This window comes from Malaclemys terrapin, chromosome 1 (genome assembly GCF_027887155.1).
Source record: "Malaclemys terrapin pileata isolate rMalTer1 chromosome 1, rMalTer1.hap1, whole genome shotgun sequence".
Lineage (NCBI taxonomy): Eukaryota > Metazoa > Chordata > Testudines > Emydidae > Malaclemys > Malaclemys terrapin.
In genome coordinates, this window is record NC_071505.1 from 91,379,644 (window position 1) to 91,399,578 (window position 19,935).

The 19,935-nt window shown below is 40.7% G+C and overlaps 1 protein-coding gene across 3 annotated transcripts in view; it reads right to left on the reverse strand.

Annotated features, from left to right (window-relative positions):
* LOC128838629 (histone acetyltransferase p300-like) overlaps window positions 1–19,935 on the reverse strand; it is a 116,730-nt gene that overhangs the window by 82,337 nt on the left and 14,458 nt on the right. For all 3 annotated transcript variants that reach the window (XM_054030988.1, XM_054030997.1, XM_054030981.1), the window contains exon 2: window positions 11,139–11,797. In XM_054030988.1, the coding sequence (XP_053886963.1) occupies window positions 11,139–11,797 (659 nt within the window). The remainder of the gene's footprint in view (window positions 1–11,138; window positions 11,798–19,935) is intronic.

The following is a 19,935-nucleotide window of genomic DNA, read 5'->3' on the forward strand; positions in this document are numbered from 1 at the left end:
GATGACCTTGACAGGATCTAAAGGCTGCTCATTGACTGGGAGGACAATTCTTGAAGAGGAGGTGGTGTGTAATACGTCCAGCAATTTGTGGTGGGTATCTTTCACTTCAAGGGAGATTTTCAGTGTGTCAGCAACCCTCTTAGCGAGATCCTGAAAACGTTTAAAATCACTGGCCTGTGATGGAGGGGACATCACCGCCTCATCCAGTGAGGAGGAGAAGGAGATATTTGCTGGGGGTATAGTCTCCTTTTCTAGTTTGGCCTCCTGTTCCTCAAAAGTTTCCTCCTGATATTCTGGGGCTCTGGATACAGAGACTGTAGGAGATCTCCTAGTAGACTTTCTGTAGGAGACACTGGATGCCCAAGTAGTATGGTGCCTGTAGGCTGCCCACGGATCTCAGTACGGCCGCTGGGGAGGAGGAAAGGACACGAGTGGCAGCACCCACAGGTGGCCATATCAGGAGGATTGGGGACTGGAGCGTGGGTGTAGTTGGGAAGGTACTGATTGTTGTAATTATGAGGGATGGTGAGAGGCCAGAGAGAGGTTGTCACAACCACCAGGTCACTCCTGCTGGAATAGGGTGGGGCTGACAGGGAAGCGGGAGGTGAAGGCACCAGAACCTCTGGTGATTCTGGGTACCAGGACATGCTTGATACCAGTACTGAGTAGCGGGAACTCTGGCATCTCTGTGATTGTAAGGGTATCGTTGCGATCGGTATCATCAGGGGTTATTGGTGCTGATTCATCAATACCGATATCTTTTATGGGCGTCACGGTCCAAACAAACGTTGCTTTGAGGCGGTTGGTGCCCAAGGATTTCTTTGGCGGTACCAGTTTTGCAAAGATTGTGCCCTTCATGTCTTTAGGCATTACAGCGGAGCTTGTACCCGAGGGTCCCTGTGTTTTCTGGGTACCATGTTTCAAAGCCACCAGTGCCAAAGTGACCAATTGTGCCAGGACCTCCTCTGGCTGGTGAGGAGCTCAGCTTGAGGGCTTGCAGCCCTCTTTTTATTTGGAAGCTTTGCGAGGTGAGTCTGAAGATTTTCTCGTCGGCTCTTTCTCCCTAGAAGTTGAAGGCTCTAGGGATGATCTTTGCCGCAGAGAGGATTCAGGACCGGGGTCAGATACCGGTTTAAGAACCCCTCCATAAGGAGGAATTTCAATTTTAAACTCAATTTTTTCAGGATCTAGCCTTCAACTGCTGACAGAAGAGGCAATTCTGCAGGATAGGAGGCAGCAGACATGTCCATCTGTAACAGGAGAGGCACCATTTACAGCTAGGGTAGCGAAGCATGCCCCTTCCATAGGGTGATCCCCAAAGAGGGGGGAGGGGGAAAATAGGGAGAAAAAAATTAAAAATGGAATCTCTGCATGCTACAAAAATAAAACTCTATAAAAGACTAAAAACATTATTAATTATAATTAAACATGAGATAAGAAAACCGGACTGTTACTCGCTCTGTCTCAGGGCAAGGGCAGTTGATAAGGAACTGCAAGAGGTTCACCCACACAGCACTAGAAAGCCTCGAGGCAGAAAGCACATGTGCAAGCCAAATGGACACTGCTACCTAAAAATCTCTGATCAGAGGCACAGGGGCACAGATATACCTACAGTGGAGCACCCACAGGGACACTACTCAAAGAAGAATAATCTCTTGGTCCTGATAAATCGAAAGACGAGAGTTTGACAATTCTTGTATAGCTGACAGTTGCAGGGAAATAAACCTGAAGTTTCCCAAGTATCTGTCAAAAATGGATGGCTGGGAACAATTTAAATCATACCTGAAGAATTTTTAACAGCTTTCAGGAGAAGCTTGCTTAAGAGTTTCATTCCATCAAAGTGTGCCTAAAGAAGTTTGCCTTTGTAAGTCTAAGCTGGAAAAGGGTAAAGATTGAAAAACTCCTAAGGAAGAAAACCCACAGAGAAAACCTCTGCCTCAGAGCACAAAGACAAAATTTTGCAGGAATACCGCCGCCGCTATAGTTCACTAAGCATGCTTCTAGAAAGCATGGACAGGCAAGCTGCACTAGAAAGAGACGAACCACTTACCTATCCTTGAGAAAGAGGGGTGGGGGAGAGACGGGGAGACCAGTTTCAAGTCTGATGCAGCAGATCCCCATTGTAGGAGGGAATTCAACATTTCCATCTATTGGTGAATGGAAGATAACTGAAAACAATCCCCTTGCCTGCTTGACCTGGACTTTGTTCTCTGAGACGCAAGAGTGAATCATCTCATACAAAGAATATTTGTGTTGCACATTGCAAGGAAGACATGTCCTAGGGCAGTCAAAAAGTTAATATTCTCCTTCAGAACAGTATTTAGTTTATCCCTAATCAACCCAAGAATCCTGGAATAGGATGACCATGAGCTTGAATTTGTTGGTTGAAGAATTCCTCAGATCAAGTTCACAGAAAAAAGACTCTTCCAAACAGCATTCATACCTCCTAGATAACTAACTTTAGGCACTCACACTGCATCACAGTGCTTTAATGGCAAAACAAAAGTTTTTAACCAAAGCTTAAGATTCCCTCAGATCTAACACTGGATCACACCAGTCTGTGGATGTGTAAGCCAGTCTAGAAAAGCTCTAGAAACACAGGACATGTACACTGACACCCAGGACAACCATGAAGAATTAGTAATCCTTGCATAAAGCCCACATGCAATTTTTCAATCCAGAACATCTCTGGTATATTACGTTTAAATTCGAACAGTGGATTTGATATAGGAAACACAAAAAGATTGATCATGGGAGCCAACAGCTTCCTGTATATAAATAGCCAGCATGTGTTGTCTTAAAGCAGTTTTGGAGTGATCTAGCATTCATCTAGTACCTATAAGAACATACCTAACCAGAATTAGACAATGTCCCCATCATTCCAGCATTAAAAAAAAAAGCCTACAGGCTGGCATCTTCATCTTGAGAATGTCAGCTACAAATCTCACCAAAAATATTCCAGTTTCTCCTGCGTTACTGGACTGAAACTGGGGCTTTTGTATTGGAGCTGTTTTCATCATGGTCCCCACTGCTTATTCATTTGAAAGGCAGAAGGATTTCTCCTGCAAGATAGCTGCAGTCTTTTAGAGCAGCAGTTCTCTAGCAATTATACACCGCAGTTGATAGTGATCTTCGGAGAGGCTGTAGACAATATTTCCTCTAATTTTAATTAGTGTACATAACTAACAACTGTTTGAGAGGAAGTTTAAAAATCAGTGAATACAGTTTTTTTTACATACTCTCCCCCTCGCTCAATTCCTCTCCCAATTCCCACTAACCTCTTCATTCTCTCATTCCCACTTTTTCCATATTCATGCCATAGCCCGTATTAATATTTTCCTCTCCTTTCACTTTCCTCCCCCCATTCTTCCATTTCATAAAAATGGCAATACTGAGTCAGACCAAAGGTCTATCTAGCCCAATATCCTGTCTTCCGACAGTGACCAATGCAGGTGCCCCAGAGGGAATGAACAGGTAATCAAGTGATTCATCCCCCGTCGCCCATTCCCAGCTTCTGGCAAACAGAGGCTAGGGATATCATCCCTGCCCATCCTGACTAATAGCCAGTGATGGACCTATATAGCCTCCAAGAATTTATCTAGTTCTTTTTTGAATCCTGCTTATAGTCTTGGCCTTCACAACATCCTCTGGCAAAGAGTTCCACAGGTTGACTGTGCGTTGTGAGAAGAAATACTTGCTTTTGTTTGTTTTAAACCTGCTGCCTATTAATTTCATTTGGTGACCCCTACTTCTTGTTTTATGAGAAGGAGTAAATAACACTTGATCTCACACACCCTCTTCCTCACTTTCACTGTGTGAGAAAAGTTACATGTACAGGGAAACCAGGGGAGAGGGTGCATGTGATGAGAAGAATGAGACATAGGAAGGGGAGAAGATATAATAAAAGTGGTTTATGGAATGAATGAAGGAGGAAGAAAAACGTAAGTGAATTAAGTAGACTGAATGAGGGAAACGGATAGAGTAAAAGAGGAATAGGGAGAAAATGAAGTCACAGGTTTTAAAGTTAAGCTCAGGTAGTCACTTCTTCTGCACACAAATTGAAGAGGAACAGATAAGGGGAGAGAAGTAGGCAGCGTTGCTTTCCCTCCCTGCCCCAAAATGCAAGCAGCATCAAGCTGCCACCACGATTGGGAGAGGTGGTGAAGACCCTGGAGTCCCTTCTTCTCAGCCAAGAGTAGCAGTGGCACAGAAAATGCATCCCCTCCTTCTCAGGAAAAGACAGCAGCAAAAAAGGCTGCTTTGGCCAGATGCAACAGCAGCTGCAAGGAGCTCCAACACTACCACTTCACACTGGGAAGCAGATGCCTCCAAAATTAGGAATCTTCAATGTGCAGCAGGCACTACTGAGTGCCTTGTGCCTACCAGTAGTGTGGCTGCTCATGAAAGTTAAGCAGAAGCAGAGTTAGATATTAAGAGGCTCCTTAGGCTGTAAACTCCTTGGAACATGGACCAGCCTTCTGAAACGTTTGCTCATAGCAGACACTACCATAATCAAGAAACAGCACTGCATTGTTCTTGTTTCCAGCTACTTCTCTAGCTAGCCAAGCTCTTCAATGGAAGACTGTAGGGAGGCAGAGTAGCCTCCCTCCAGACTGGAGAGCGAGGGACCACTACCCTCCCTTTGGCGGGCAGAGCCAGACCTGCCCGTACCCCAGCTCGCCAGACAGGCAGGACAGGAAGTACAAGGGAGGGACCTACAGCTCAGCTGAGCAGAAGCCACGGAAGGAGTCACAGATGAGCCCATGCTGCGCAGCGCCCTGCCGTTGGAGGAGACAGAACCTGGAGAGAAGTTGCCAGGACTGCCATCCACAGTAGACCCTGAGGAGACAGAGGACACTTGGACTACATAACCCCGTCTCCAGACTGTGGCTGGAAGTAGCCCAGGGAAACCAGACTTTACTCCAGTTTTGTTGCTGGAGCAGGGGTCAGCACGTTGCAGCTGGAATCCCTGCTGACCCAGTGGCAGAACACTCCGCCACTGTTGGGGCCTGAGGTCCTCCTACCCCCCTTGCTGCCAACCCCACCCCTGGGGTGGCAGCCTTTGCACCCCTAGGCCAGAAGGCCTGTGCTTGGCTTGTCCCCCATCAGAAGACCGAGCCTTAGTGTGTGTGTGCTGGCCGCCATAGCCAGGAGGCTTAGGCTAATGTCTGTTCCCTGCTCTGCCCTGCACAAAGAGCCAGAGCTTTAGACTGTTAGTTACTGCCAGCCTCAGACAGGAGGCTGTGGGCTAAAGACTGCTCATTGCTCTGCCCCGCCCAAGGGGACTAGAGCACCAAATTGTTACTTGTTGTTTGCCTCTGCTAAGTGGCCTCAGAGCCATAGACTTCGTACTGCTTGGCCCCGCCAGCGGAACCCGAGCCCAAGTGCTGTTACCTGACACAGCGAGGCGGAGTGGCCTCCCTCCCCACTTGAGAGCGAGGGACCACTTCAAAGAATCTACAGAACTAGCTGAAAATGAGGACTACCACAGCTACCTCCTACCAGCAGTCACAGAAAATGTAGACATCAGCCAGTCAGCAAGGAAGCATGGACAGGGAAAGAAGCTGTCTACACTCACGTTTTTCTTAATTTCCCACCAGTGTACTATCATTGAAAACACCTCCATTAGTGGTAGCTATAGTAGATGCCCTAGCACACTCGCATATTGGTGAACTTCTGTGGCCACTTATTCATGAGTAAGGAAGTTTTGTCACAAGCCCTGACAGCTGCCCACCAGCCCACTGCGCAAGCCGCACCAGCCACCACTCTGGCAAGGGTTGAGGCCAAAGAAGTCACAGAGGTCCGTTAAAGTCCGTTTATCCAATACCTGTTATCCTGAAAGACCAATACAAAATATGAATAGACAGCCAGCAAGTATCAATGGCAAAACTCTGATGAGACGTTTAGCATTACTCTTTATCCTGGGCTGCTGACCTTGGACACTACTCTTGTGCTTCATATTTCATAACAGTCTCTGGTAGTACATGCCTAATAAATGTTAGCACTACCTCACCAGTGACTGCTGGAAGAGCTTCTCTCCTACCCACCCTAAGAGTCTACTGGCTGCAGTAAAAGCAAGGGTCTCCACAGCTCCAATACTCCCCCCTGAACACCTGTCTACCTCTGATATTGCTTGGAAAAGCAGACTATTAGCCAGATTTTTCTCCTCCCCACCCAGGAAAAAAAAGTTACACACCCAGCTAAAAGTGAATTTTAATTCTTTAAATAGATCAACGTACAATCATAAAAGCACCCTTCATCCAAAAGCACTTTACACACACATCAATCCACCCACCACTGAAATGTCCACATTTGGGATGGAAAACAGCAGCTATTTAAAGAATGCATAGCAATACTATGGCCAAAATATCACCCCTAAAAGTGTGATTTAATGATGCCAAAGAGAAGACCATTTCTATTATGTCCCTTAACTGCACCAACTTCAGAAGTTCCATATCTACTACAATAATTAATTTTTCCCCCTTCTTCAAGCCTTGGGCAGCACAATTCATAAGACTCAAGTCATTTTAAAATTAAGCTACCTGGAGGATTCTAATTTGACATAATTTCAGTTGGGATGCATTGAAGTTGTAAAGGGGAAAAAAAAAGTTCTTTCTACAAAATTAAGAATATCTTTTCTTCACTCAGTTACAACTGAATTCTACTTTTTAGAAGTTCTGTTTGTTGGTAAGTGTCAGTGGCTACCGGTGTGGTGCTCTGCTCTTGTTCGATAACAATCGGCTGCGTGCATGTTCCTTCTGTGTGCTACCCCAGTTCTGCGCAGATAGCCGACACAGCAAACCCCAAGAGAACCCCCAAAGACCACAGACTCTAGTAGGGTACGAAGGAACCCGAGCCAGGTTTATTGTTAAACAAAGCACAGTAATAGTTTCCTATAGACTCTACAGGACATACTACGAATATGTGCCCCCTAGCAATGGACACAGCTCAGTCAGTGGCGGGACATTCCACTGCCCCCTAGGCTGGACAAAGATGTGCACTCCGGGACCTATTTTTATACAGTTACAGGACAGATTACTCATCCCTACTGACGTATTGAGGTACAGCCCCTAGACTCATTAGGGTGCTGTCTCCCCCTTTGATCATGTTGTTTCAAACATGATCTATCCATCATGCTGTCCTTTTGACCCTGTCTTTAAGATGCACCTGCCTGTTCCTCGTTATCTCTGTGGAGTATTCTGATGCCATTTTGGCACAAGTTCCTCTTATTAGCACTTATGTGTGGATGCACCTGCTTCTAGCAGCCCTCTTCTCGCCAACTTCTGTGAGTGGGGCCTGCCTCTGGCTCCCAGCCCAACTTTTGCTTAGCAATGCCTGGAAGTACTTTGGTTCAGGCCTCAGACTGGGCCTCTGACACAAGAGTTTATATTTCAGGGCCTCATCTTACTACAGTAAGGTAGGGACCAAGCCAAGTTACCATCCTCTAATATAAACCAATTCTAGATTTTTACAAAGTGAACTGAACAAGTTTGCCCCATGTTTTTAACAGCCTAACTTCTGAACTTTGTATACTCCCAAAATTATGTATTGAATCAGATGATTTGAGGACTGCTCAACTGCAATTCTTTAAAAATATTTCAAACAGATTTAAAGCTTTACATAGAAATGAAGTGTTCTGATTGGTGTCCATAATGTATCAGGACTGACTAGTCTCCTCTCCTTTTCATACTAGGAGAAAAATTATTGGAAGAACAGACATTAAAAATATTTATTTCAAATGGCTGACGTCACTTTACCTTCAGATTTGTGGCACGCAGGACAGCAGAGTGCAACCACCACCAAAGAAATACACAAATTATCATATTTGTTTATGAAACACCTTCCCATTCTGAAGAACATGAGTAGACCAGGCAACATGATAGTAACCAGAGGGTGCTAACAGCAAGCTGCTGAACAGCCAAAGAGGCAGAATAAAATGAGTATTTTGTTGAAGATTAACTGGCTCAGGGCTGCTGGAGTTGGGATAGTATAGATATTATTTGACTTGTGAATTTATAAAATACCAATTGGAAACTTGTCCAATTTGAGGCTAGTATATCTAGGCTCCTAAAGACAAATAAGCCTCAAATAACCATCTTACTCCTAAGTCCAGCTTTATTCAGGAGGTGAGACTAAACCTTTGGTCATGAAGATAAAGTCCAGGTAGCTATCAAAAAGGATAATCCTCTGTAAATTTAGAGCAATTCTGTTCCAAGCACACAATCCTATCTCCAAATAAGCATCCCAACAAGCTTAGTAACAACATGCAATAAAGCTCATCTCAGGAAAATTTTTAAAACAGATTTGTCTGTTCTCAAGGGTGTGCCAGGCTTTCTTCCACTGGATTGCAAAGCCGGCACCCTGCATATTCAATATCATGGAACCTTGGTAATAAAAGTTTCCTCTTCATACTGAAACTAGGGAATTTATTTAGAAATAAGTTTGATGCAGACATGAAGATACTACCTTGCAAAACAAGTATAAGGACTTTTACAAAGTGGGGTTTTTATTTATAGAACTGATGAATTTTATATTTATGCACCTAACTTAAGTTGCAGGACTTATGCAGTACGAATGAATAAAATGTTACCTATTTCCTGTATTTTTTAAAATCCTTCATTCATCCACACAATCAAAATTTTAACTTGAAAGTGTCCTTAAAATGCTTACATTTGAAACAGTCTCAGTAGTTGTAAACAGAACAGATGGCCTTCAAATTCCTGTTTCAAGAACAATAGGTGAACTCCCACCCCCCACCTTAACCTAAATCAAACACAGCTAGCAGCAGGCTCATTCAGGCAAAGCACACCCTGTGCTAGCTCCCTTCCCACTTCTCAAGTTCTGCTGGCTCCTCTTAGGCACACCCCGATCCACTACATCACCAGTTAAACATCACCGAGGAAATGTTTCACTAACTCCATAGAGCAACAATAGGCCTTCAAAGCATATTTCTGCTACTCAAACTGAAGAGCCACTACACATTAGTAAATCCAGGCTCCCAGGTTAAAAAACTACCACTGTAATTTACCAAAATATTTTTAAACAGCCAATAAAAAGTTATATTTACAATTATGTTTAATTTCCTTTTCCATCTATTTTTTGAAGATTTGGAGGTGGGAATGATGAGGCCAGATGGGTGGAAAGATACAATGGTCAGAGATATTACTGTTATTAGCTTCTGCTAACTCCACTGCAAGTAGTGAAACATCGGCTCCCTGCCAACAACTAAACCAAATGAAGACATTCTGGAATTTCAGCCTCCATTTCAGACTGTTCCTTCTCATCAGGCAGTTCAGCTACTTTATGAGCAATGTATATTACAATCAAATACGACATTGAAACATAGGCTCAAACAAAATTTCATGCATTTTTATAGCTAAGGTTTCTCTCTTCACATTAAACCCTATTCAAATATATTTTCTATCAACTCAGATAGCAAATTAAAAATTCCACATACTGCACTGATGTATTTGATTTGAAATCCCAAAAAGCAAGCAACTAGATCAAATTTGAAATGCTTTCCTTCCTTATTTGGATCCACACAGCACACTTCAGGGCTTCGGTTGAAATAGGTTGGGGACAGTGTAAATTAACTATATCAATTCAAAGACTGACCTTGCAATCTTAGCAAAGATTTTCTCCAAATTAAACAGATGTTTTGAAATTTGATCAGCTTTATTGATACTTAAATCTTGTAATTAAAATGCATCTTGAACTGCAATGCATTAATCTTGAAATTAGTGTAAATTTTTAACTTGAAATAAAATTCCACATTGGACTATAGAGAACAATGCATCAAAATTCCTTTCTGTATAGTTGTTTTGATATGCTTCTGACTCTGCCCTTAGAGAAATTTCAGTTACATTGAACAATTATGTTTAATTTCCTTTTTACAGCACCATTTGAATATATTGCAACACATCCTTTTGTAACGGTCATGTTTACCAAACAGTCCAAGTGATCGTAGTCTACCAGATTAATATTAACAATCCAATCAAAGGCCAGTTCATTGTTAGATATGCTTCCACCCACTAGGTACCATATTTACTATTACATCAAGCTCACAGGGTCAGTTTTGATTTTTAAAATTTACTTCTTAGGCTATTTGTAAGGCAATTATTTCAGACCATTTTATTAATACTAGTTAAGATCTAGTCCACATTACAGACTAATATTCTAAATTAGTTTGGTTGGTTTTTTTAAGTTTAAGGGTGCTTTTTATGGAATAAGGTGCATCCCAACCCAATAAGCTTCCAAAATTTTCATTTTGATTACAGCATCTGAATAAATCTCTTTAAAGTGTTTTTTAGAATAACTTTCCCTCTTTGACCAACACATGATATAATTCACTCTGGATGGAAATTGCATAATAGTTGACTGATTGTTCTGACTTCTGATTTAGAGTTGAACCCAAAGCTTGGAAAAATATTCCACGTCAGACTATTTCTGAAAAGGGGAATGTGTATTTGTAGTTTCAACTCTGTCATGCCAGATCATTTCCATTTTCAAAATGCCCCAGTACCACTCCTCCTTACTCTTTTCCCCATCCCAATATTAAAAACTCATTTCCTTCCCCATTACCCAAGAATATTTTCTATTTTTTTTTTCTGCTTTCCTCTTTATTCCCTCACCTTGGAATGAGTCTTCCAAATTTTATACCAAATTTGGCAGATTAACACTTACCCAGTAAGAATTCCAATATGGGTCCATAGAAATTTAAGTGAATGTTTAATAAAAAGGATTCAAATCCACTTGTTCCACCAAGGAACGTATTTATGGACAGGAATAAAAACTACATTCTCAGATCAAAATACATCAGAGAATCTTTAGTTTAATTTAGAGTGGTAGTGATGACAATGTAAAAAATTAACAGGTTTTTTAAAAAAGTAACAGACCTTTATCCAGCAATATTGGTACATGTCTCTAATGAATGTAGCTTCTTATAAGATCTGTAATTCTCACCTTTATATAACTCCTTTGAATGCTGCCAATTCTTTTGTACCAAATTATCTAGAAGGAAGTGTTCCCTTATAATACGGGTTTTGAAGACAGGTCAAGAATGAGTTTTCTACCCTAGTTCTTATAAATGATGTCAAAGTTACCACATGGAATAAGTAAAGTAACCAAGCTTTCCTTACCTTGTTCATTGCTCCAGGTTGTGGCCCTCTCAGTCCCGTCTGTCCTCCCATCTGGGGAGAACCTTGCTGCAGTGTCTCAGCCAACAAGTTACCAGCATTACCTATTCCTGGATTTGGATATGGCATGTTGGGTCGCCCTCTTCCTGCTCCAATTGAACCGTTCATGACTTGCCCTTGCATCATCCCCTGTCCATTGCCTGCAGCCAGCATCCCAGGATTCATGCCAGCATTCATCCCTGTGTTCATTCCCATGCCAGGCTGATTAACTGGACTATTTACTGCAGGCATCATTCCTGCAGTTGACTGGGCTGAAGGACCTTGATTTGGGCCACTTGTACCCATCCCCATATTTGGAGACGTCAAACCTGCCTGTGCCATGGGGCTTTTAACCATGCTGTTTAAGATTCCCATTCCAGGACTGTTCTGTTGGGTTTGACTTGCCATGCCTTGGCCTGGTCCCCCAACCCCCATATTGAGGTTTGGGGAACTACCAGCCCGCAGCAGTTCAGACAGCTGCTTATGTTTAGATGCAGCATCTTGTGCCATGCCAAGACTGGTTTGCAGCTGATTAATGTCACCACCGTTGGTAAGTCCCAAATCTGTGGAGCTGATTAGTTCATCTGGTAAATCATGTTCCAGATCAAAGAGGGATCCAAAATCTAGAAGGAAAAACAAAAAGAAGTTTTTTTAAAAAATTCAGATCAACTAATAAGATCCGAAGATAAACCAGAACAAAATAATCAAGCGTCTATGTCAGATGAATAGCACACCTTCACAGCAACTATTCAAGCAATTATTACAGCATCAGCTAGTATTTGAAGTTAGCCAGCTCGCCTTCATGCAGACCACCTCAACTGCAAAAACTTAATGAGATTACACCTTTTTTGTTTCTTTACGATACATGAAAAATGCCTCACTCCCAACCCCACATAAACCAATTTTGCTGGAGGAGCTATTGGATGTCTCAGAGCATGTTTATGAGCTCTTGCACTGTAAGTGTGGGAGTTTTAGATTTTTAACAATGATGTCCTTTTCCAAAGGGTTGGTCACTGAAGTTAAATAGGTTTTAATTGTCAAAAAATAAAGTTTTGAATCATTAAAAATCCCTTCCCCTCAATTTCTCAGCTTTCACTTAACTAAGGCTTTGTCTATACTACGCACCTTGTAGTGACACAGCAGTGCCACTACAAATACTTAAGAGATATGCCATAGGTACTGTGCATCTCTTAATCTGTACTGAGTCAGTGATCTGTGTATTATTTTTACAGTTAAATATAAAACCAAAAAGTGTTTCCACAAAAGATCACCTACTATATTATGAATTCATACAATTTTAATGACTAAGGAGCATGCTGCCTAATGTTTACAGTTGGACACTATATTACATAAAATAGTTAGTGATCAAGTTTAATTTTAACCTCTTAAAACAAGTTTCATTTCATGAATGCTCTATTATAGCAGATATTTTACTTTACTTTCAAAGAGAAATTATTCAAAACTTTGTTAGACAACTGACATTGCTGCCAATACACTATTTTCACACTATTATAATGCTGATTAAGGGGACGTGCCAACTCTACTGAAAGTCAAAGAGTATGACCACAGTAGTCCTCACTAAAATATTAAAATTGAAGATAAAGAATTAGTATCAGAAATAAGAAGCAGGTTAAGTCTGAATTCCATTAGATACTTGCTCAATAGGGATCACAATGATACAGTACCAAGTTGCAAGACCTTAGTATCTGCAGCCTTGGAAGTAAGCATGACTTCAGAAATGAAAAGTAAATCACCAAAAAAAGCCTTCTGAAAGTTTTGCTGCTGGGGATTAGCAAGAGAAGAATTAGTTGGATAGACTAAGATGAAGCAATTTCAATTCTATTTAAATTTTAATGCCCCCAACACTGCAGTATCCAAGAACCACAGATAAAACTATAGAAACAAAATTCTTGCCCAAAAGGCCTACTTTCCAATCCTCCCTTATTACTTCATAAATTGCTGCAGTCATTTGCCTCAGTAAAATGTAAACAGACCATCCTTTAGCCTCCATTATTTGGGGGAAGTCTGTGCAAAGGACAGGCCTTGCATTATACTTCAACAGTGGATCTTCAATAGCAGCTTCCTTTCGACAGTCTTGTAATTTAGTTACTATTTACAGATGAAGTTGAGAAGAGGAGGAAAAAGGGGCCCTTAATTCTGCTAAGCATACAGTTTCCAGGAGGCAGGCCTAAACTTCATATAATTTCACATCAGAAGGAATAGAAAATACTTCACTTGCTTCCTGAGAACTAAACAAATCAGTGAGTGAAAGGAAACAGCAAGGATTACAATGGAGAAGCATCTTAAAGATAGCAGGAGGACAAGAGAAATGGGAAAGCAATAAAAGGGACATGTGGTACCCTGAAAAGACTAAAAAGCATGTCAAACGTTCAGAGACTATCAGACTCAGGTTAAGTAGTGTCAGACTAAGAGGATCAGTAAGGAAGGTCAGAAACAAGAGAAAAGTGATTCACAAGCTACAGTCCATGGTCCAGCAAAGATGTGGAGAGCCATTCCTGGTGGTTAGCAGAATAAAACTTTGAGAACTAAAGCAGTGAAATTTTGCAAGAGAACATGGTCCATGAATGGTGCATCTTATTAAGCAAGTCAGAGAACAAAAAGTCAGAAAGTCACTGAATAAGGAAACTTCTGAACATGAAGAACTCTCAACCCCCTCTTCAAAATATGATGGGACATCATTTCCATGGAAAGGCTCGTGTAAGGAATTTAAAGTATATGCCAATCCTGTAAACTAGTATGAAATTCTTGTTTTCAGAATTCTAAAGCCATATTTGCTTTTCCTCATGTAATGAAAAGATCACTTAGCATGTCTCTGAAGATCTAACAATCACATGGGATTCTCCCTCCTAGATCTCCACTTCTAAGTACATGAGGGCAGAATTCTAAGCTTTAAAGGTTTCTGGTCTCTAAGAACAACTCTAGCATCCAGAAATGTAAGCCAACCCCTACCCCTCATTGGCAGTCATGCCAAAGGAGCCTTTCAGCAGGGAAAATACACCAACAAAATAATCAAACAAAAAATGTTCCCTCAAAAGGCAAGAAATGAACAGGTACATGCAGAAAAAACAAGAACAAAATCATACTAGATTGAGGGAAGGTGGCTGGGAAATAATCCTCTTGGCTTTAAACATTCAGAGATACAGAATTATAAATATTCTCTCTCTTATCTATCAGGGTGGATAAAAATCAATGATTTAAAAAAAAAAAATCAAAAAATTCGGTTTTTATTTAAAACTGATTTTTTTTATAAATGCTTTTTGAAGAGAAAAACTTATCTAAAGATAGTTTTAATTAAGGTATCTTTGAGTTATAATGTCTCATGGAATAGGGATTATAAATTTAATTCTAGAGTATGAGAAAATATTTATCTAATGTTTAAGAAAGTTTTGTAAATGAGTTCCAATAGTTCATGGATTAGGGACCCAATCTTAAAGACTAACAGATTGTTGTTTTTGTGGATACAGACTAACACGGCTACCTCCTGATACTATCTACCCAATGGACTCCGTACTCAGTCTAGAAGATATCATCAGAGATGCTTAGTTTTGCAGTTCTCAAACTGTGGATTTGTCTCTCCAGGGATAACATGCTTGTTAACAGCAAAAATGTTTTAAATAAATAAATATATAGAGGGAGAAACAACAGACCTCAACCCTATTGTCCCTCTGCAAATTTCTGTACACAGAGTCAATCCCTTACCTCTCTCTAAAAGTGCAAAGTTTCAAAAAGTTCACTGAATAGAAGATTGTTGGAGGCGGAATAGATCTGGACAAGGAGAAGAAGTCTGGAGATAAATGTGAGAAGGGAGGGACGGAGTAGAAACAAAAGTGAAACTGTTTGAGCAGCATATTCCAGACTTCTTGAGGTCTTTCTGAGTGTAGCCTTCATTGATCTGAGATCTACCATACCATTCTCTCACTAGATGAGAAAACCTGTAATGGGGGCAGGCCGTAAAAGAGACCCAGTTTGGGAATATTTTAATGAAGTTCCTCTACCTGTGGGTAAGACAGGCATGCGTGCAAAATGTATACAGTGCAACAAAGAAATGCAAGGCCTGGTTGCCCGAATGAAACAACATCACGAGAAGTGTTCCTTCTCAGGAGGAAGCTGCGTTGAAGATGATCAAAGGAACAGGTCTGAACATGCAGGATCTTCAGGTTGGTAAATTTTTATTTCATACTTCTTTCTTAAGGACTGCCTGTCTTCCTTCTGGACTATTCTTGAATTCTCATGTTTGAGCAAAAAAAAATTATAGGTGTTACTCTATGGATGCAGTTGTGATAAAAAATGAATAGCTGAAATTGGCAGATCTTCCTTTTACAATTTCACCTTTGAAGTAGTACTGAGTGTCAGTGAATGCAATGAGTAATACTAAATGAGCAGTATAGTAATAATAATTAAGTAACTGCATTGACTTATTTTGTTTAGGAGAATCCATCCTCAACATACAGGATTCTGAAGACTATCCACCTTCAAGATCACCATCATTTTCTATAGTTTCAGAGTTATCTGCCAATGATAGTGTTTCAGTCACATCATAGCCACAGTATATCACCTGTAGCAAAAAGAAAAAAAAAAATCTCCATCATCCAGAAACCACCATAGATAAGTTTGTGATTAAGAACCAGCAGATTACAAAAAAAAAAAAAAAAAAAAAAAAAGAGATAATTGATAAAAAAAATTGCCCGGTTTGTTTATGCAACAAACTCTCCTTTCCATAGGACTGAGAACCCACACTTCATTCACAGGGTTCAGTCATTAAGACCAGGATACAGTCCACCCAACAGAGCAGATGTTGCAGGCAAATTGTTGGATAAAGTATATGAAAGAGATTGAGCAGTGTGCAAAAGGTCTAGAGGGTAAAATTGTTAACCTGAGTCTTGATGGGTGGAGCAATGTCCCACAATGATCCTGTTGTATGTGCTTGTGTGACAACAGAAGGGAATGTCTTCCTTATAGAAACAATTGATACAAGAAGCAGCAGTAAAAGCTATAACAAACTGGAAAAAAAAATTCAGATGTCTAGCACGCAGCTTGGTCATCGACAATTCTGCAAATGTATCCAAGATGAGAAGAAATTATTTAGGAGTGAAGAGAGTCCCAAGCTAATAAGATACGGTTGCAGTGCTCATTCAATGCACCCATTAGCCAAAGACTTCAGTGTTCAGAGAATGTTGAAACGCAAAATACTTCTGTAACAACCACTTTGCGGCAGCTGCTCTAAAAAGGTGGGAGGAACCAAGCTAACTCTCCCACAAGACTAGTGTTGTGAGCACTATATCAAGAACTGGCCTAATCTGATGACAGTGTGTGAACAGAATCATGAAAAAATAGATGGCACTCACAGCCAAAGTTCTCAACATTGGGCTTAAGAGAAATGTTGAACACATGCCGAGTACCCTGAAGCCTATTTCTGTAGCCTTAAACAAAATGCAGGGAAATTGCTGTTTTATTGCTGACGCTGCTGAAATTTGGAAGGAACTGAGTGAGATCTTAAAAAGATAAATATGCAATAACAGAGTTAAATTACAAGCATTAAAAAAAACACAAATGGGACAAGCACTATCTCCGGCTCATTTTCTTGCAAAGATTCTCAATACTCGGTACTGGGGTCAAACCTTAACTGCTGAAGAAGAGGAGTTGGCTATGACATGGACATTAAGCAATCATCCGTCCATAATGCCAACTATAATAAACATCAGAGCTAAGGGTGAACCATTCAAGAAATATATGTTTGCTGATGATGTTTTAAAGAAAGTCACACCAGTGAACTGGTCGAAGTCACTTAAGCACTTGGATTCAGGGACTCGAAGTGATAATCTCACTTTACAGTAGTAGTAGCTTCTTCTGCTGGTGTAGAAAGAATATTTTCTTCCTTTGGACTAATTCATCCCAAACTGAGAAATTGTTTGGGACCTGAAAAAGAAGGAAAGCTTATTTTTCTATTCCAGATTATGAACAAACAGGAAAATGAAGGTGAAGACGACAGTTAGCTGCAGAAGCCAATATTTTAAGTTTCTCATGTTGATCTGGCTGACAGTCAATTTAATTTAATATTTCATTAACTATTTTAGTAAAAGTCATTTTAACAAAAACAAACCTGATTTTAAAAAATTTGAATGTTTAACTAAATTCAAAAATTCATATGCTTGTTTTGTTAAAATATTATATGTTTGCTGAAGAAAAACATCCAGAATACATAACATTGTTGTTTTAGTTAAATAAAACAATTTGAATGTCTGTCTGGTGATGTTCTCCTCCTAATACAGCATGGCAAGAAAATCCTCCAAATATTAATGATTAACCAGTTGAATTGGAGATACTTCCCCTCCCAGTGACTTAATAAATATCTGCTTCAATTACCTTTGGTAAATGAAATAACCAATCATTCATTTTCTGATATAGCTGTAAAACTACTCTGAAAAAACTTTTCAAAATAAATCACTTAAAAAAATATCTAGTGTGTACCTTCTAAAAATGAAACTTTCATCTATCTCCGAGCTGTGAAGTATATGTATTAAGGTTATAACAACCAACAAGAATGCACTGTTATGTAGAAATCCATGATTAAATTGAGTCTTCTTGACTAGTGATTTAAATCATGATTTAAATCAATTTGATTTAAACCAAATCCACCCTGAAAGATATCATTTGCCAAGATTCTCACTTCTGAAGAGTACAAAATGGTTGTCTCAGGAGAATAGCAGTAAGTATTAACCAAAAATATGAAGTGAACTTGAGCAAGGATAACGGTATTCTGTTTTGTTTTTAATGACAGGTAAAGTCAAATTGAAACCCAAATCTACGAAGTCTTTTACAGCCAAAGGAAAGGAAACAAATACCAGACAGAATGTTCAAACTGTAGGATTTTCCTTTCAAAGTCAACCAAACTAGTAGTCTGAAGACCAGCAACGAGTTTGCGTTCCCACATTTTACAGGCAGATCCCGTTGGACTGAGGGATCAAAATATGAACAGCCTCAGGAAATTTATTTCAGCAGTACTGCTTTGTGTGTACTTACGTACATGATAGAGTCACAGCTTATTTCATATTCATATTTATTTGCAGACAATATGCATCTTGAGGCAGACTGTGGAGGCTGCTTTGGCTCTGACCAAATCAGCACTGGCATGGCTTGGTCACTGACCAGCTACTCAAGAACCTGGTGTCAAAACTCAGGAAGAGGAGTCAGCTTTCCAACACACAGAGTCTTCTGCAACCTCTCTCTTTCACCCAGAATGCACCAAAGAAGATCTGACCAAAGTAAGGGAGTATGCAGACATTTGATCATCAAGGTAATGATTTATGATCTCTAGAGACATCATGACACCCTCCCAAATACAGAAGAGTTACTACATGGGGGAAATAGGCACTCTGGTTTAAACTCTGAAGTAAAACGCAGAAGTCACCAATACCCAGGAAGCGACCTTCAGTGTTAGGGTGGTTCAGAAGAATCCTACATTAGGTTAATCTGGGGATCCATTAATACCCTGGGTTCACAGGTAAAGTGAAGATGTAGAGAAGAGGGAATGTTTCACCCTAAGTATCTGACGATGGGTTACTGAGACAAATGACCTATTTTTAATTAGGCCATATCCAAAAGGTTACCCACAAAAATAGCATTAGTGTGGAATAGCCTCAAGGTGCAAAGATGATATGCAACAGTTCTCTTATGAACTGCGCCACCAGCAGATACTTCTGCTATGCCCGAAGTCCCTTTGTCAGCTACTGCCCACGCAACCATAGAACTCATCTGTGAAAGAAAACACCCCATGAAATGTTACCCTATCAGGAACCACATCATGAGCAAGGTACAGACTGAACAAGTTGGTTCAATCCTACAGTCTTTCACAGACATAATACGGACGAAATCATAACCCTCATAAGCCAACAATGGCCGTCTCATCACTCAATTCACAATTCCCTTGTGTGTTCTCTTGCCTTATGGGACATAACAGCCCTAACCTCTCACCCATGCTGCCAGCTGCTAACACACCTCTTTACAGCAGCCACAGCTTTCCTGCACTACCCTTAGTGCACAGTCTTCTCCTATCTTGGTCCATTATTAATTTGTGGATTTATTTTGTGACACCATCAAGAACTTGCACTGCTAGGGCTCACCTTAAACTTCCTTAGATCTCAACTTGTTGGAAGTATCTGCACACCATGGGATACACGTGTTAACTCAAGTCAGATGAAGCCTTCTGACCTTACAACGGGATAGTGGTTATTCCCTGCTGGCGCTAAGCAAGGTATAGACCAGCTGGTCTCAGTCATGCACTGAATGTGGTGCTTTTTTACTTTCATAGTGTGAGAGCCATCTTTTCCGGGGACCCTGGCTATCCTGTGTTAACACAGATCATTTTGGTACTGCATGGGATTTATGGGTTTTCCAGCCTGCAGCATGTCCAGGCATTCAGCCTGGGAGTAGTTTTCCTCCTACCAGTCATTTGGAGACTCACCTGACACCTAGGTGGCCTTAAGTTACTCAAATTCAGACATTACTGTCAGACATTACTGTAACACTGTTGCAAATAAAGCAAACATCATTCTGGGATCCATTAGCAGGAGTATTGTAAGCAAGACATGAGAAGTAATTATTTCGCTCTACTCCATGCTGATTAGACCTCAGCTGGAGTATTGTGTCCAGTTCTGGGCACCACATTTCAGGAAAGATGTGGTGGACAAATTGGAGAAAGTCCAGAGAAGAGCAACAAAAATGTATTAAAGATCTAGAAAAC